Source organism: Erinaceus europaeus, chromosome 6 (assembly GCF_950295315.1).
Source record: "Erinaceus europaeus chromosome 6, mEriEur2.1, whole genome shotgun sequence".
NCBI classification, from domain to species: Eukaryota; Metazoa; Chordata; class Mammalia; order Eulipotyphla; family Erinaceidae; genus Erinaceus; species Erinaceus europaeus.
The window spans coordinates 9301077-9320327 of record NC_080167.1 but is presented as its reverse complement, the minus strand read 5'-3'; the positions used below and the strand labels follow the sequence as shown (position 1 = coordinate 9320327).

Genomic DNA, 19251 nt, shown 5'->3' with positions numbered 1-19251 from the left:
CTGAGCAGAAATAGGGCTGAAGAAATAGTCACAGAGCAAGACTTTGGCAGCCACGAATTGGAGTTTGATCGCACACATTCACGTATACATACACACACATACATATACACACTGCACCGAGGAATAAACCACAGGCCAGGTGCATATGTGACACCCCAAAGTGACCTTTCAAACCCAATTTTGTAATTCCGCATCCTTGGGAAGGAAAAGGCAGACAAAAAAGACGTAGACAGACAGATACACCAAAGCACTGCTCCACCATCCACAGAGTTCCCTTGGCACTGTCCGTGGTGCTCACGAGTGGTGCCAGAGAGCAAAGCTGGGGTCTTACTTCCAATATCCTCCTGCACCCTGAATTTGATTCTATAAAGACAACGTTACACTTATTCAATCATCATTCTATAACTGGAAGAAGAAAAAAAAGGCAGGAGTTCCCAACGCTACCTGAGAGCCACCCTGTGGGTCTGAATCTGCAGCTGGGCTGCGAAGTCTGAACAGCAGGCCTTCCCATCTAGTGAGCTGAAATGTGAACCTGCAGCAGACTGAGTGTGTATCACTCAACCTTTATCAATCCCCCTTTCCAGATGACCAGTACTGAGCTTTATAACATGTGTCCTTCAGCAAGAATTACTTAACCTCTGTGCTTTCTGCCCTTGTGATGCTAGTGAACATGGGCCATGTGCCAGGCGCCGCTCTCCACATCCATACTCCGTGTACGGTAATGCTCACAAGTGCGGGATGGAAGCAGCGTGAACCCGTCTTTTTTTTTTTTTTTTTTTTTTTTTGCCTCCATGGTTATCGCTGGGGCTCGGTGCCTGCACTATGAATCCACTGCTCCTGGAGGCCACTTTTCCCATTTTTTGTTGCCCTAGTTGTTATTATTATTATCATTGCTGCTGTTGTTGCTGAATAAGACAGAGAAATCAAGAGGAGAGGGAGAGAAAGATAGACACCTGCAGACCTACTTCACCACTTGTGAAGTGCCCCCCCACCCGCAGGTGGGGAGCCAGGGGCTCAAACTGGGATCCTTATGTCAGTCCTTGCACTTTTGCATCATGTGCACTTAACCCACTGCACTACCACCCAGCCCCCCGGACCCATCTTACAGATGGGCAGAGGAAAACGCTGGGTATAAGTCCTGGGCTCGGGGCTAGACAGCCCACAGATTGTAGAGTAGGACTTGAACCCAAGCCCTCCCACTCCAGAATCTGCCAGCATAGTCTTTCAAGATAATTCTCCACTCAGATACCCACATTTCTTTTTGTTTGTTTAACTTTTATTTATTTATTTATTTCCAACTGGGTTACCACCAGGGGTTGTGCCTATAGGACTCCACCCCTCCCTGTGTCCATATTATTCTTTTTCTGTTTTTGATAAAGAGGCAGGAGAGAGAGAGAAAGAGAGAGACATACAGCACTGCTCTGCTGCTTATGAAACTTCCCCTATGCAGGTGGGGATCCAAGGCTTGAACCTGGATTGTCATGCATGCAATATGTCTGTTCTACCAGATGCACCACCACCTGGGTCCTTATTAATAATGTATTTTTATAAGATAGAATGAGAGACTAGAATACAGCTCAATTTGGGCTTATAGTGGTACTGGGGATTGAACTGGGGCCTCCAGGGTCTCTGTTAGGTAAGCCCTCTGTCCTAATGCTGAGTTCCTCCACCCCTAGTTTCCACACATCTGTCACCTCCTCGGTGGCCATCCCTTGGCGTTCCATGGGATTGAAAGCTGCCAGCTCCCTCTTTGTCACCATTAGCTCTGCTCCCTCCAAGCCTTTGAGAAAGGACACAGTCACCACTTGTCAGGGAACTTTCCAAAATGTTCTGCTATGTGCGCCTTTGGCAGTGCAGCATGTCGACAGATGTCTTGTTTTGTCTTCAGGAGAAGAGATCGGTGCTGGTCATCTTGTGGATCTTGGCCTTTCTGGCAGGCAACACCCTGTACGTGCTCTATACATTCAGCTCCCAGCAGCTGTACAACAGGTGAGCTGGGGCGCTCAGGGTGGGACGGGGTGGAGGCTCTGCTGGGCTTGAGGCTCACGACCCTTCACTTGAGAACAGTTCACCAGCTCATCCTCACATCACAGCTCCCACATTCCATTCCTTTGTCATACATGTAGAGTGTTCTGGTAGTCCTAGGACATCAGCAGCATTTGCACATTTTCTAGTCACCAAGTAGCGGGTGGGGGCAGGCCAGCCAGTGAGGGGGACAGAGTTGCAGTGTAGGCCGAACTCTCAGGTCCTGAACATCTGTTTTGAAAGATAAGGCTTGAGCACCTGGGAGATAGCTCACCTGGTAGAGTGCATGGGGCTTCATGCACAAGGACTGGAGTTTGAGGCCTCCCCCCGCCCCGTACTCAAGCCATGCAGGGTGCTAGAGGAAGCTTGGTGAGTGGTGCTGTGGGGTCTCTCTTTCTCGGTCTTTGTCTAAAATTGAAAGAAACAACAACAAAAACAGCTGCTGGAGTGCACATAGCTGTGAATTCCAGGTATAAAGGGGGAGGGGAGGGGAGGGGAGGAGGGGAGGGGAGGGGAGAGGAGGGGAGGGGATGAGAGGAGAGGAAAGGAGGGGAGGAGAGGAGGGGAGGGGAGAGGAGGGGAGGAGGGGAGGGGAGGAGAGGAGGGGAGGGGGAGGGGAGGGGGGAGGAGGGGAGGGGAGGAGAGGAGGGGAGGGGAGGGGAGAGGAGGGGAGGAGAGGGGAGGAGGGGAGGAGAGGGGAGGAGGGGAGGAGAGGGGAGGAGGGGAGAGGAGGGGAGGAGAGGAGGGGAGGGGGGAGAGGAGGGGAGAGAAGAGGAGGAGAGGAGGGGAGGGGGGAGAGGAGGGGAGAGGAGGGGGGGAGGGGGAGGAGAGGAGGGGAGGGGAGGAGAGGGGAGGAGGGGAGGGGAGGGGGAGGGGAGGAGAGGGGAGAGGAGGGGATGAGAGGAGAGGAGGGGAGGAGAGGAGGGGAGGGGAGGGGAGGGGGGAGGAGGGGAGGGGAGGAGAGGGGAGGAGAGGAGGGGAGGGGGAGAGGAGGGGAGGGGAGGGGAGAGGAGGGGAGGGGGGAGGGGAGGGGAGGAGAGGAGGGGAGGGGAGAGGAGGGGAGGAGGGGAGGGGAGGGGGAGGGGAGGGGAGAGGAGGGGAGGAGGGGAGGGGGAGGGGAGGAGAGGGGAGAGGAGGGGATGAGAGGAGAGGAGGGGAGGGGAGGAGAGGAGGGGAGGAGAGGGGAGAGGAGGGGATGAGAGGAGAGGAGAGGAGGGGAGGGGAGGGGAGGGGAGGGGAGGGGAGGGGAGGGGAGGGGAGGACTTGGAGCAGCTTCTGTACTCACTAGACCTTTCCCACAAAAGCAGCCTGGGAAGCTGGTTCTCAGGCTTCAGCTCTGCATCAGTTGTCTGGCCCTACAACATCAGGGTCCTGGTGGAAGGGAAGGGGAGGCAGAGTTTCCCAGAACCTTGGGTGAATTTCCAGCTTAGGCATGATCACAGTGATGGGCTCAGACCTCTGTGCCCCCATCAAACTAGGGCCAGGACAAGCTGGCAGCAGGGGGTGGGACATAGGGTGGCTAAGGAAAAGAGCCGCAGAACTCAGCCTTCTTCCTGAGGGCAGTGTGTCCAGAAGAGATGCCAACAGCCCTGTTCCTGTTGTGCCTTCCCAGAGGCCCTGCCCCCAGCCACCACATGGGGCGAACACCTGCAGAAGAGCATCACCAGCTGTGGAGCAGTGCTGTGTGTCTGTCTCTGCCTCTCTTTCTGTCTCAGTGTTGCCACGTCCGGTTCACAGACGAGGAAACGGAGGCTTACTGAAACCTTTCCTAAGGAGTCTTAATCCCAACAGAGGGCCCCAGGCAGAGAGAGATGGAGTCTAACACACATGCACTCTTACTGTTCAGTTCCGGGACCACTTTTTTAGTTAGGGAAAGAGAGAGACCATAGCAGCAAGCTTATGCACAGCCTTAGCTGTGCTGCAGGGGCTCAAACCAGGGTCGCACACATAGCGATGCAGGCGCTCTGTCCAATGAGCTATCTCTCCAGCCCTCCTTGCCTTGTTTGAAGTCCAATGACCAACCCCAGAGGGCCTTTGCCCTGCCACTTTCCAAACACATGCCCTTTGGCAAATAAGAGAATATCTTTGGGACTCCCCTACTCTCCTTTGTGAAAATGGGATCAGCTTAATTCTCTCTTTCCTCTCCTGAACAGCCAGACATTATCTTCTGCAACAAGTCCTGGGTAAACGCAACACCTCACTTATCACTGTCATAGCGTAATTAATAACATTATTTCACGGTGAGTCACTGTGCTTCTAGGTCGTGCTACCTAAGGAGACGTGAATGTGACAGAGGCTTCCTTGGGACAAAGGGCTGGCATGTGGAGGGACCCGGCCCTGTTATGAGAGATTGCCAAACTAGGTTGTCTTTATTAGGTATTTGCCCTGGCTCTTTAAAGATTTATTCTTAGGGAGAGATGGGAAGAGAGAGAGAGAGAGAGAGAGAGAGAGAGATTCAGAGCATCACTCTGGCACGTGCATGCCAGAGATTAAACTCAAGACCTCATGCTTTCACATCCACTACACAACCTTCCAGGTTGCTAGAAAGAGATTTTTTTTTTTAAATAAAAGTTGAAAAAAATAGACCAGTGCGTTCCTTGGGTGCTCTGACAAGGTGGCCTGGATTTGATCACCTGATTATAGTAAGTCCTCACTCAGCACTCCAGGGGATCCTTAGAAACTAAAACTTGAGGGAGTCGGGCAGTAGTGCAGCAGGTTAAGCACACGTGGCGCAAAGCGCAAGGACCGGCATAAGGATCCCGGTTCGAGCCCCTGGACCCCCACCTGCAGGGGAGTCTCTTCACAGGCGGTGAAGCAGGTCTGCAGGTGTCTTTCTCCCTTTCCCTGTCATCCCCTCCTCTCTCCATTTCTCTCTGTCCTGTCTAACAACGACAACATCAATATCAACAATAATGACTAAAACAACAATAAGAAAGACAAGGGAAACAAAAAGGAAAATAAATAAAATTTTTTTAAAAACTTTTTTTTAAAAAGGAAACTAAAACTTGAGGTATAACAATGTATAACAAAACCAGAGCCTTTTCTCCCCTCCTCAGTGTCAGAATAAAATGGCACTAGATGCAGGAGGGGATTTGGGATATATATGATATATATCCACTCTGGGGACAGAGTGGGGGCTCGAGGGAGAGCACAGGCCTTTCTGTGAGAGCCTGGGTTTAAACCCCCACACTGTCTATGCCAGAATGCTGCTCTGGTTTCTCTCTTCTGTAAAATAACAAAATAGCTACCACAGGAGCTGGGTGGTGGCAGTCCTGTTTGAGGACACACATTACCATGTGCAAGGACCCAGATTCAAGCCCCCAGTTCCTAACTGCAGAGGGAAGCTTCACAACCCGTGAGACAGTGCTACAGGTGTCTCTCCCTACCCCTTCCCTCTCAATTTCTCTCTAACTCTATGAAATAAAATATTTTTAAAAAACCTTTTTAAAAAGACAGCATCCACTGTGGACTGCTTTGCAGAGATCAGCTAAGATCTACTCTAGCCTTTTCTGGAGCTGATAGAGCAGGGGTGGGGAACTGTTGTTCTGCCAAGGGCCATTTGAACACTTACAGCATCATTTGCAGGTCATAAAAAATATCAACTTAGGGAGCCAGGGTGGTGGTACAGCGGGTTAAGTGCACATGGTGGAAAGCACACAGACCAGCATCAGGATCCCGGTTCGAGCCCCCGGCTCCCCACCTGCAGAGCAGTCGCTTCATAGGCGGTGAAGCAGGTCTGCAGGTGTCTGTCTTTCTCTCCCCCTCTCTGTCTTCCCCTCCTCTCTCTATTTGTCTCTGTCCTATCTAACAACGACGACATCAGTAACAACAACAACAATAATAACTACAACTAAAAAAACAAGGGCAACAAAAGGAAAAATAAATAAATATAAAAACTTTTTAAAAAATATATCAACTTAAAACTTAGCACTTGGGAGTCGAGCAGTAGCGCAGCGGATTAAGTGCTGGTGGTGCAAAGCGCAAGGCCCAGCTTAAGGATCCCAGTTCAAGCCCCCGGCTCCCCACGTACAGGGGAGTCGCTTCACAAGTGGTGAAGCAAGTCTGCAGGTGTCTTTCTTTCTCTCCCCCTCTCTGTCTTCCCCTTCTCTCTCTATTTCTCTCTGTCCTATCTAACAACAACAATGACAACAGTAATAACTACAACAATAAACAACAAGGGCAACAAAAGGGAATAAATAAATATTTTTTAAAAAAACTTAGCACTTAATGTTGCTATGAACAGAGCTGCCTTGGCAGGACCAGACCAAGTGATTTCAAGGCTGAATATGGCCCACAGGCCAGCTGTTCTCCTGGTATGGAGGGAAGGAGACAGGCACAGAGTGTACTTACCTGGTCACAGACAGGTGAGACATAGTATCACAGTCTCCATGTTGCACTGCTGCAGAGTGAGGAATGAAGGTTCTGACTGCAGCCCTGGTGTGTGGGTTCAAAGTCAGCCTGTGCCCCCACAAGGCTGGTGAAACCACTGTGCATACGGGGCTTTCCCTCTCTGTGCCTCCATTTCCTCTTCTGCAAAGTGGATGGGTAGTGGCACCTGCCTCGCAAGTGGCTATCATTTCTGCTTCCTGACAGGTCTATAGGATTCTAGCATCTCACTGAATCCAGCCAGTTGCACTGGGGTATGAAGCTGGACCCATCTCATTGATGCAGACTGTGACTCCCAAAGTCAGAGCATTTTCTGCCCAGGGTCCAACAAGTGGAGAAGCCTGGATTCGAATTCAGGGCTGCTCATGTTCCTACCCACATGCTTATATCATGTGGTGTGGCCTTGGGCAACTGACTGCCCTTTTACAAGCTTCAGTACTTCATTTATCAAGTGAGATGGGAAGAGGAGGCAGGGTGGTGGTGCACCCAGTTGAGTACCCGTGGTACCATGCACAAGGACCTAGTAGGTTCAAACCCCTGATCCCCAACTGTAGGAGGAAAGCTTTGTGAGCAGTGAATCAGAGCTGCAGGTGTCTCTCTCCCTCTCTACCTTCCCCTTCTCTCTTGATTTATTTGTTTAATTTTTATTTATAAAAAGAAACACTGACAAAAACCATAGATAAGAGGGATACAACTCCACACAATTCCCACCACCAGAACTCCGCATCCCATCCCCTCCCCTGATAGCTTTCCTATTCTTTTTTTGCCTCCAGGGTTATTGTCGGGGCTCAGTGCCTGCACCACAAATCCACCACTCCTAGAGGCTACTTTTTCCCCTTTGTTACCCTGGTTGTTTTACCATTATTGTAGTTATTATTATCGTTGTTATTGATGTCATTGTTGTTGGATAGGACAGAGAGAAATGGAGAGAGTTGGGGAAGATAGAGAGGGGGAGAGAAAACAGACACCTACAGACCTGCTTCACCACCTGTGAAGTGACTCCCCTGCAGGTGGGGAGCCAGGGGCTCGAACCGGGATCCTTCCACCAGTCCCTGCACCTTGCACCACATGCGCTTAACCCACTGCACTACCCCTTGACCCCCAGATTTCCTGTTCTTTATCCCTTCTTGATTTATTTTTAACGCCATCTGATATATATATAATTTTATTTAGTTAGTTAGTTAGTTACTAATTTATTTTTACCAGAGCACTGCTCAGCTCTGGTTTATGGTGACGTAGAGGATTGAACCTGGGACTTTGAAGCCTCAGGCATGAGTATCTCTTTGCATAACTATTATACCATCTCCCCACCCCCCCATCCTCTATCCAATAATTTCATTAGATATTTTTAAAATATATAGATTTTTTTAAATAAAATGATGATGGGGCTGAGAGGTAGCTTACCTGGTAGGCACATGCCTGACTGTGCATAAGGCCCTGGGTTCAAACCCCGGCACCATATAAGAGCACCCTGGACAACACAGAGTGAGCTCCATGGATGGTGAGGCAGTGCTGTGGTGTCACTCTTCCCTCTCCAAATATGGAGTGAAAATTTGGGCTGGAGAGGCCACGTAGTGGTGACATCACACATGTGAGAGACCCTGTGTTCATTCCCCTGCACCACTTACAAATCAAGTATACAGCAGGGGATTAGCAGTGCTCCCTGGTCAGAACATCAAGGAAACTGAGTCAAGGGCTCAGTGTAGCCTCTGGCCCTCCACTTGACCTCTCAGCCCCCTCTCTCCCTTCTTATTGTTGGCCTGTTTTCCTTCCCTCCATCCTTCCATTTGCTTTTTCTCCTGAGGCCTACTCTAAGCCCACCTGACGCTAGGAGTCCTTGACTAGTACTCTGGGCCAATCTCATTTAATCCTCAGAGGACCTAGGCTTAGAGAGATAGAGATACCTGCCTCAGGTGACTTAGCAATAGATGCAGGAACAAGACCCAGAGACATCTGACTCCCATTCCCATGCTCCTTATGTTTTTTTAGAATTTGCTTATTAATAAGAGAGAGGATCAGGGCATCACTCTAGCATGTGTAGTGTTAGGGATTGAACCCACGATCTCACCGTTGCAAGTCCTACCACCGAGCTTGCCACCAAGCCTCACTGCTCTTTCTGTGTCATGCTCACTGAGGCCCCCAGAGTAGGTGAAGGTCCTCACTGAGCATCCTGACTCTCTGACTCCTCCCCCACAGCCTCATATTCCTGAAGCCCAACCTGGAGACACTGGATTTCTTCGACCTGCTGTGGATCGTGGGCATTGCAGACTTTGTGCTGAAATACATCACCATTGGCCTCAAGTGCCTCATCGTGGCCCTGCCCAAGATCATCCTGGCTGTCAAGTCCAAGGTAGGCCCTGGCTGCAGCTGCCAGGTAGCCCCCCTCATGCCAGTCCTGTGGGGCATCCCTGACAAATTTTGGGGAAGAAAGATCAGGGTGAAAAATACACCAGGTGCCCGGCTCAGGGGGGAGAGCATCTGACTGCAGAAATAGATGGAGCCCAGCCGGCAGACCTGCTCCTCAGCTGCTGCAGTTCCTTGAAGCTGAGACTGGCTGTCTGGTCTCCACCTTCTGCTCACACCTTTGCAAGTGCCTTTTTTTTAAGTTTCACTTTTCAGAGCTATCTTTGATGCATTTTCCATCTACATTTCCCAGGAGGTAGGGAAAAGCATGTTGACATACCCTGAGTCCTATTTCTCCCAGGAAAAGTTGTTCCCATGGGTGTTGACTCTTTGTGGTATTGGGAAAGGGCCCTGAGACTTAAAAAGAAAGAACTCTGTGATCGATTGGTGATGTCCACCTTGGCCACAGCATGGGGCATAGTGGGAGTGAAGCTCTGGGGTGGACCTTAGAGACAGGCCTGCAAGCAGGTGTGGGGTGATGAGGTCTGGGTGAGGGGGGGGGGGAGTACTGTAACTCAGAGGACTGAGCAGAACTAGGAAAGATCTCATCAGTGCTTTGGAAATATACTCCTGTTTTTCCTCTTGTCTCTCACACTCGATATTTCTGACCCCAGGCTTGTGGGGGTTTCCACACATCAAGCGATTTCCTGCCACCAACTGGAGGTCACACTAGACCCCATAGGCACAGGCCTCATCTCCTATTTTAGTGGCTAAAATTGAAAACACTGATGTGTGGGGCCGGGTGCTAGTGCACCTGATCAAAGGCACATGTTCCAATACACAAGGATTTGGCTTCAAGCCCCCTGACCCCCACCTGTAAGGGGAGGGAAGTGTCACAAGTGGTGAAGCGGAGCTGCAGGTGTCTCTCTTTCTCCCTCTCTATCTCCCCCTTCACTCTCAATTTCACTGTCTGTATTCAAGAGAAAGAAATAAAATATTTTGATTTTTTTTTAAAGTAGAACTGATAGACTACTCTGAGTGTTGATGAAGAGATACAGAAGACCCAAAATCGTCTTCCCTGCCTGTGGGAATGGAACATGCGACGTCCATGGGGGAAACGGCAGAGCACTTCCTATTTAGAAGGTTAAGGTCACAACTGCTATGTCAGCCAGCCATTCTTGCCCTAGGAATGTACACACCATAACTGCACCCGACATTCTGCCTCCTCTTCTGCCTCCTCTTCTGCCTCCTCTTCTGCCTCCTCCTCTTTCTCCTCCTCTTCCTCCTCCTCTTCCTCCTCCTCCTTCTTTTCCCACTTGGGCTTCACATCTATGAGTTCCACAGACCTGCCCTCTCTCTACCCACCCTCCTAAAATATGAAGAACAAAAATCAGGGGTCAGGAGGTAGCTCAGCTCTGTCACATCTCAAAACTGACCACCTTATGCCAGAGCTGGTCAGTACTCTGTCTCTCACAAATGAATAATTCTTTTTTTTTTTTTTTTTAACCAGAGCACTGCTCAGCTCTGGCTTATGGTGGTGCAGGGGATTGAACCTGGGACTTGATGGAGCCTCAGGCATGAGAGTCTGTTTGCATAACCATTATGCTATCTACCCCCACCCAAATGAATAATTCTTACAAGGAAAGAAGGGGAGCCCGGCGTTGGTGCAGCAGGTTAGGTGCACATGGCGCAAAGCTCAAGGACCGACGTGAGGAACCCAGTTCGAGCCCCCGGCTCCCCACCTGCAGGGGAGTCTCTTCACAGGCGGTGAAGCAGGTCTGCAGGTGTCTGTCTTTCTCTCCCCCTCTCTGTCTTCCCCTCCTCTCTCCATTTCTCTCTGTCCCATCCAACAACGACGACATCAACAACAACAACAATAATAACTACAACAATAAAACAACAAGGGCAATAAAAGGGAATAAATAAATTAAATAGTTTTTAAAAAATTTAAAAAAAGGAAAGAAGAGAGAAAAGGAAAGAAAGAGGAGACCAGGAGACGGTTCACTGGTAGAACACACACCTCACCATGTGCCCGGCCCCAGGTCTGAGCTCATGGTTACCACATGGGAGCGCCTGGCAAAGGGGGAAGCATCATGAGCAGTGGAACAGTGCTTGAGTTTTTCCTCCTCTCTTTGTCTCTGTCTTCCCCTCTTCTCTCTCTCTCTCCTCCTCTTCCACCCTCTACCTGAAAGAAGAGGGACAAACAGGTCCACTGGGAGCGGTGGACTTACACAGGCACAAAGCCCCAGTGAATCCCCAATGAGGGGAGGGGAGGCAGAAATCCAAAATCTTCCTGCTCCCAAGGCCATGGCCGCCAAGCGCTGGATGATGCCTGCCGGATGATGCCAGAGTGAGTCCTGGGCCTCCGCCGGCTCGGCCTCTTTCTCGGAGCTGCTCCTTAAGTGTGGCTTGTGGCACAGAATGAGTTGCTGACCCACCCCTGTCAGTCTCCTCAGAGACGAAGAGGTTTCACATGTGTGACGAGACAAGGGGTTGGCAGGCCAGGCGTTGCAGCCCTTCCTCAGGGCCCCGCATGCCCGCCCCCATCCTCTCCACCCTGCCGCCCCTCACTATTCTCTGAGCTCCAGCCAGACTCCTCCCTCCTCCCTCCTCCCTCCTCCCTCTTCCTCTTCGGTCTCTCTCGCAATGCAGCACCTGGGAAGGAAGGCAAGGTCTCCTGGATGTGTGACACCACATGGCCTCCACAGCCCAGGTTTATTTTATTCTAGACACTTAGAGGGCAAAACAGGGAGAGAGAAAGAGAGAGAGAGAAGAGGATGAAAGAGTAGGAAGCATTAGTCTGCCACCCCTAGAGTTTCCTGAGGTGCTGTCCTGTGGTTCTGGGGATCAAACCCAAGCCCTCAAGTTTGGTAAGATGTGTACCCCAGGGAGTCCGGCGGTAGCGCAGCGGGTTAAGCACAGGTGGCGCAAAGCTCAAGGACCAGCATAAGGATCCTGGTTTGAGCCCCCAGCTCCCCACCTGCAGGGGAGTCGCTTCACAGGCAGTGAAGCAGGTGTCTGTCTTTCTCTCCCCCTCTCTGTCTTCCCCTCCTCTCTCCATTTCTCTCTGTCCTACCCAACAACAATGACAGCAATAACAACAATAAAACAACAAGGGCAACAAAAGGGAAAATAAATAAATATTTAAAAAACTAAAAAAAGAGATGTGTACCCCATTATTTTTTTTTAATTGTTTTTTATTAACTTTATTTATTTTTTGGATAGAGACAAAGAAAAATCAAGAGGGAAGGGGGTCATAGAGAAGGAGAGAGAGAGAGACACCTGCAGCCCTGCTTCACGACTCATAAAGTTTTCCTCCTGCAAGTGGGAACCAGGGACTCAAACCTGGGTCCTTGCACACTGTAACATGTGCACTCAAGTAGGTGCACCACCACCCTGCCCCCATTCTTTCATTTATTTTTCTTTCTTTTTTTTTAATTTTAATTATGAGAAAGATAGGAGGAGAGAGAGAGAAAGAACCAGACATCACTCTGGTACATGTGCTGCAGGGGACTGAACTCAGGACCTCATGCTTGAGAGTCCAATGCTTTATCCACTGCGCCACCTCCCGGACCACCCATTCTTTCATTTCTTTTTCTTTTTCTTTTTTTAACCAGAGTGCTGTTCAGCTCTGGCTTATGGTGGTGCAGGGGATTGAACCTGGGACTTTGGAACCTCAGGCATGAGAGTCTGTTTGCATAACCATTATGCTATCTACCCTCTGCCCATTCTTTCATTTCTTTATGCATGCCCACTAGCCCCATTCTGATCCCCCCTCAAAAAAAAAAAAATCGTGTGTTGCAGCAGGTGCTGTCTTTACCCCTGTGCTCCGTGGCAGAAGCGCTATGAGAAGTTAAAGCAGTTGCCACAAGCCAAGTAGCTCATAAGAAGTGGTGCAGGGATTTAACTCTGGCAGTCAGACTCTAGCACGGACAGGAGCATGTATCAGGCCCACCCAGAAGTTCCCCTGATTGGCTTGGGAGATGAGGGAAGTGTGGAGTCCCCAACACCGTCTACAGCAGGTCCCCCAAGTTCAGGCCGTCACCATTTCACCTCACCTTCTTCAATTAGATGGGCACTTCTGGACAGGGGAGGGATGGGGGGCTCCCGACACCCCTTCCCTACACCTCCGAGGTGTGGGCGACAGTTATTAATGCCTCCCTGGCAGCCGTCCAGCTCCCCTTTTCTGATGATCATTATTTTATTCAGCGAGATTAATGCACCAGGTCAGCGCCTCATCCGGGCCCCCGAAAGATAAATTACAGGCTGGGGAAAGGTCCACCGCCTTGCCTCGCCCGTCTGAGTGTTCTCCCACAGCCTCATCAATCCTTGTCCAGGGAGAAGAAAAGGACAGGTCTTCATTTGCAGCTGGGGGAGGTGGAAGGGGGGCGACCACATCTGTCAGGGACCCCTAATGGCTCACAGCCCAGATGCTCTCTCCTGCGCTGCATGCCGTCCGCTGAGAGGGTGGGCTGGCTTTTAATATTACAGTCATTATCCTGCAAGGGCTTGTGCTCTGTGGGCACACTGGACGGGGGCCTGCCGAGGGCGGCTGGGGCCCCACGTGCTCTGTGATGCCCCGAGGCCGTAGGGAATCCTTGGCTGGCTAGGGTGGGGGTGGGAGACCAGTGGCAGCCACAGACATGTGGCCTCAGCCTCAAATCATCACTCCAGCTGGACTTTCAGAAAGTAGCATACCCACAGAAGCCTGGCCTGGTTTGGCTCCTCTTGGCTCCTCTGTCCTTGTCCCCAGTGCACCCAGCACTGTCCTTCTGGGGCCCTTTGCTCTTCCTCTGCCTGGACCGGGTCCCCTCTGTTCTCCCAGCTATCTCCTGTCCATACTGTAGTCTCCAACCTAGGGCACATCCCCCGTGAGCCCTGAGGACTCCCTCGTTGCACATGGCTGTCCCCAGAGCACCATTCAGCTCTGACTACTGGTGGTGCCTGGGATAGAACCTGGGACCCTTCACATCTAAGACCTGTATGCATCCACTATGCATCTCCCCTGCCCTTCCTTCCTTTTTATTTATTTATTTATTCTCTTCTGTTGCCCTTGTTGTTTTATTGTTATAGTTATTGTTGTTGTTATTGATGTCGTCATTGTTGGATAGGACAGAAATGGAGAGAGGAGGGGAAGACAGAGAGGGGGAGAGAAAGACACCTGCAGAACAGCTTCACCACCTGTGAAGCGACTCCCCTGCAGGTGGGGAGCCGGGCTCGAACTGGGATCCTTCCTCCAGTCCTTGCATTTTGCATCACCTGCGCTAACCCGCTGGCTGCTGCCCAACTCCCTTTTATTTTTTTAATTATTTATTTATTTTCCCATTTGTTGCCCTTGTTTTTTATTGTTGTTGTTGTTATTATTGTTGTTATTGATGTCGTCATTGTTAGATAGGACAGAGAGAAATGGAGAGAGGAAGGGAAGACAGAGAGGGGGAGAGAAAGACAGACACCTGCAGACCTGCTTCACCGCCTGTGAAGCGACTGCCCTGCAGGTGGGGAGCTGGGGCCTCAAACCCGGATCCTTCCACGGGTCCTTGGGCTTCGCACCACGTGCGCTTAACCCGCTGCGCTACCGCCTGACTCCCTTTTATTTATTTTTTTTGTACCAGGAAATGAACTTAGAGCTTAGTGCATGCACAGTACTGCTGAGTGACCTCCCTGGCCCAATTTTCTGTGTTTGTTTGTTAGTGAGAGGAAGAGACAGACAGCAAGAGAGGAGAGACACCATGGCACCGCTTTCCCACCCGTAGGACTCCCTCAGGGTGCCTGTGGTGCTTCCATGTGGTGCCGGGGCTCAGATCCAGGGCCTCATGCACAGCAAGGCATGTGCTCTACCAGATGAGCTGTGTCCTGCCTCCCTTCCTGGCACATTTTCACACCAACATTTTATGTCCTTCTGGTATCTGAAGGAGAGGGTGGCTTTGCATTTATTTTTCTCTCTGGAGCTATAGAGCATGGCGTCCTGAGTCCATGAGCCATTAGGTCTGACTCACAGGAGCATTGGGGGCCAAGTGGTGAGCCTCCTGCTGATGGGGGCGTGGTTAGAGCCGGCTCTGTGGGGGCCAGCACATCTTAACCCTCTGCCCTCTCATCAACCCACTGGCCTTATCCAGCCGGGGCTTGCTCACAAGGGCAATGCTATATCCCGAGAATATGGTGTCTGCTAAGACACCATCCTGACTCCTCTCCACCTGTCCTCTGCAGATGAAGCTCCTTTTCCATTCAGCTCATTCAAACCAAGTGAGGACACAAATCTCTTGTCCCAGAAACATGCATACTGTATAGTCTGACTCCTGTTCATACTAATTCATTAAAAAGTTGACTTGCCTGGGAGTATGGATTGACCTGCTAACCCCTATGTTCAGCAGGGAAGTGATTACAGAAGCCAGACCTTCCACCTCTGTGCAAAGATCGTACTTGGTCTGACCATCTGGCTCAGTTCTGAAATCAGACAGGCTTAGATTTTAGGTGAAGCTTTGTTGGTGGTGGTGGTCTCGTGTGTGTGTGAGTGTGTGTGCCCGCGCTGGCTGTTTTTTTTTGTTGTTGTTGTTGTTTTTAGATTTATTTATTTATTTATTAATGAGAAAGACAGGAGGAGAGAGAAAGAACCAGATATCACTCTGGCACACGTGCTGCCGGGGATCAAACTCAGGACCTCAGGCTTGAGAGTCCAAAGCTTTATCACTGAGCCACCACCCAGACCACTGTTGTTTTGTTTTTATCCAGAGCACTGCTCAGCTCTGGCTCCTGGTGGTACAGGGATTGAACCTGAGACCAGACCTCGGAGCCTAAGATGATAAAGTTTGCATAACCATTGTGCTATCTCCCCAGCCCTTAGGTAAGTTTATTAAAGAATCACAATGAGGGCTGCATCCAGGAAGGGCTTGCGCCTGACCTGGGGGCTCTTCCTCACACTGCTCTGAGAGAGGGGGTTCTTCTCTTTGGACCAGACCACCAGAGTCTTCACACATGTCCAAGAAAGATGGTGGTTCCAGACTGATTTCACTGACAGCTTGTGAACTTCCTTGGACATTTCCATCAGTGATACTATGAGACAAGTGCTGTCGGTTACTTGCATTCTGCAGATGAGAAGCCTAGGGGTCAAAGCCCCCTGGGAAGGTCACAGCCAGGGAGCTTGCAGGTGCTGTCTGCAGCTGCCACAGAAATGTTGACTCTTCGCATCAGGTTTCACTGCAACAGAACAGAGCCGGCAACAAAGACATTAATCCCTAGCAATACCGGGATGACCTCATGTTTAGTGTGCTAAAAAAAACTTACCTCCATCTCCGTCGCTGCCAAGAAGATTCTAGATCACGTAAGCGAGAAAGACAAGCAAGAAATTGTCTTTGTCTGGAGGCTCTGTGGTTTGGGGTCACGGAAAGAGTGCAGATTCTAAGCTAAACACAGGTTCAGACTCCAGCCCCACCACCTTCTGCTGAGGACCTTGACTGACCTCACCGAGGTCCCACGTCCTGATCACTAAAACGAAACAGGGCTGAGGAGTAACTAAAGTCACACAGACACATCCGGGGAGGTGGCTCAGCAGGAGATGCTGGACTTGCATGCAAGAGGTCCCAGGTTCAATTCCCAGCACTGCCAGGAAGGAGGGGAAAAGGACTCTGGTTCTCCCTCTCATCCTCTTCCTATAATGAACATCTAACAAGATGTCAATAAATACACAAGCCAGTGATGGCTACTTTGTTAATTCTTCTTCTCCTTCTTCTTTTTTAAAAGTATTGTCTTTTTATTTATTTATTTATTTACTTATTTATTTATTTATGAGAGGGACAGGAGGAGAGAAAGAACCAGGCATCACTCTGGTACATGTGCTGCCGGGGATTGAACTTGGGACTTCATAGCTTGAGAATCCAACACTTTATCCACTGCGCCACCTCCAAGACCCCTCCTCCTCCTCTTCCTCCTCCTCTTCTCCCTCCTCCTCCTCCTCCTTCTGTTTAATATATTCTATATACTTGATAGAGACAGAGAGGGGAATGGAGGATGGAGGACAAGAGAGAAAGAGAGATAGCTACCTGCAGCCCAGCTTCACCACTCATGAAAATCCCCCTGCAGATGGGGACTGGGGGCCTCAACCCAGGCTTGCACACTGTAATATGAGTGCTCAACCAGGTGCTCTACCCTCACCAGCAACAACTCTGGATCTTCTAAAGAAGACAGCACTTTCACAGCTGTTTGTTGATGCTTTAATGCCAGTAAGAGTGACCGGGTGGTGGCACACCTGGTAGAGCACACATGTTGCAGTGAACAAGGATCTGGGTTCAAGTCTCTGGCTCCCAACTGCAGAGGGGAAACTTCATGAGTAGTGAAGCAGTGCTATAGGTATCGTTCTCTCTCCCTCTCTATCTCCCCCTTTCCTCTTAATTTCTTTCTGTCTCTACCCAAATCAATCAATTAATTAATTTTTTTGAAGACCAGTAAGAAAGTCAGAATTAGCCCAAATCACACAGAGTGAAATGCCATTTACTAACTGTGACGCTGGACCACTGGGGGGATACTGGGCATGTGAGAAGACGGTATTCTGTGGCCAGAGCCTTTTGGGCCTTACTTCCAGCTTACACTGTAGCACAGTAAAGGCTCTGAGACATTCCACAAGGAGGAAACACCTTTCATTTTGATTTGCCTGACATCTCTCTAACCTATCCACCACGGACCCATCTCCCAAGGAGCACAGTAGACTGCTAAACGGAACTTCCAGATTGGGTACTAGGTACAGCCTGTGGGACAGCGCCACATTGGTAAATGAAGTCTGATGGAACGTGGCCACGCCCGTTCGTTGCCGTCTATTTGCACCAGCCTCCCTGCTACAGGAGCAGAGTTGAGGGGTGGCAGTAGAATCTGTCTGACCCCCAAAACTGAAACTGAGGAGGCCAGGAATGGTTCTCTTGCTAAGGCACATGGAGATGCCATGAAGGGCATGATACTGAAGCAACACTGTAGTATCTTCTTCTTCCCTCTCTATTAAAATCTAAAGCATGAGAGAACGGGACATAAATGAGGCTTTGTTCATCCCCCAGTATCTTTTTTTTAATTTATTGTCTTTATTGATTGGATAGAGACAGCCAGAAATCAAGAGGGAGGGGGTGATCGAGAGGGAGAGAGACAGCGAGACACCTGTAGCCCTGCTTCACCACTTGTAAAGCTTTTCCCCTGCAGGTGGGAACCAGGGGCTCGAATCCAGGTCCTTGCACATTGTAATACATGCGCTCAACCAGGTGTGCCACCACCCGGCCCCAACCCCCCAGTATCTTATTAAAATAGCAACAAACTATTTGGCTTTTTTTAAATTATCTTTTATTTATTGTCTGGATAGAGACAGCCAGAAATCGAGAGGGAAGGGGGTGATAGGGAGAGAGACAGAGACATCTGCAACACGACTTCACCACTTACAAAGCTTTCACCCTACAGATGGGGACTAGGGGCTCGAACCTGGGTCCTAGCACATTGTAACATGTGCACTCAACCAGGTGCACCACCAGCCAGCCCCACTAGTTGGTTTTTTAAGGGAAGGTTTACTAATTCTAGCAAGGACTTTGGATCTCTGTACATTCCTGATTCTTCCAGGCTGGCCTTTGCAGGAAACCATTGTTTAAGGGGGGCGGAGGGGGATTGGGTTTCTGCCGTACAGACATTCTGGGAATGAGAAGACCTCCAAGGAGGTTAAGCATAGCCTGGAGGCTCTACAGAAGTGAGTTTGGCCAAAGGTCACTTGACTATCTGAAGCTACCCGACTGAATTTCGTTTTATCAAACCAAGACAACAGGCAGTTCCACTGAGCCTGAGGGTTTGCTCCTTCTTTGCTCTGCTTTGAAGTCTGTAGCCCAAAAACCCATCGGTCCCTAGAGAAGGGTGTTATTTATTTATTAGCAAGAGAGAGAAGAGAGAACCAGAGAGTCACTCTGGCATGTGCAGGACCTCATGCTTTAGAGCCCCCTGCTTTTATCCACTGTCCCACCCCTTGGACCACAAACCCCAAGTCTTAAACTTTAGTTCTTCCTGGTAAAAGAAATAGAGCCTTCTGGTATCCAGAGACTTCTGTGGCCTCTCAGCTGGTTAGATGAGGCCCACGCTGAATAGCAAAGATAATCCCTTGATTTAATTTATCTGATTATAGGTATTGATCACATGTGGCGACCTTCAGTTCCACACATAGATTAATGCTGGAGTACGTATCAAAACTAAAACATACAACGTATATCACAGTCCCTCGTGAAATAAGAGGCTAGCTTTGGGACTGAGGAAGTATCAATTTATTAGAAAAATTTTAGATAAAAAATAATTGGTGGCCCCCTCGGTAACCCTGGTGGCAATTAAAAAAAAAAAAAGTTGGTGGCCCAGGAGGTGGCACAGTAAATGAAGTTCTTGGTCCCCAGCATCACATGCACCAAAGTGACGCTTTAGTTGTCTGTCCTTCCCTTCCCCTGTCTCATAAATAAGTAAATAATTTTTAATAAAGGTACAAAATAGTTGTTGAAT

The 19251-nt window shown here is 49.9% G+C and overlaps 1 protein-coding gene across 6 annotated transcripts in view; it reads left to right on the top strand.

Moving 5' to 3' along the window:
* The window catches only part of RNFT2 (ring finger protein, transmembrane 2), a 71401-nt gene that overhangs the window by 17829 nt on the left and 34321 nt on the right, over positions 1–19251 (top strand). For all 6 annotated transcript variants that reach the window (XM_060193022.1, XM_060193024.1, XM_007528753.3 and 3 more), the window contains 2 exons: positions 1889–1989; positions 8608–8761. In XM_060193022.1, the coding sequence (XP_060049005.1) occupies positions 1889–1989; positions 8608–8761 (255 nt within the window). The remainder of the gene's footprint in view (positions 1–1888; positions 1990–8607; positions 8762–19251) is intronic.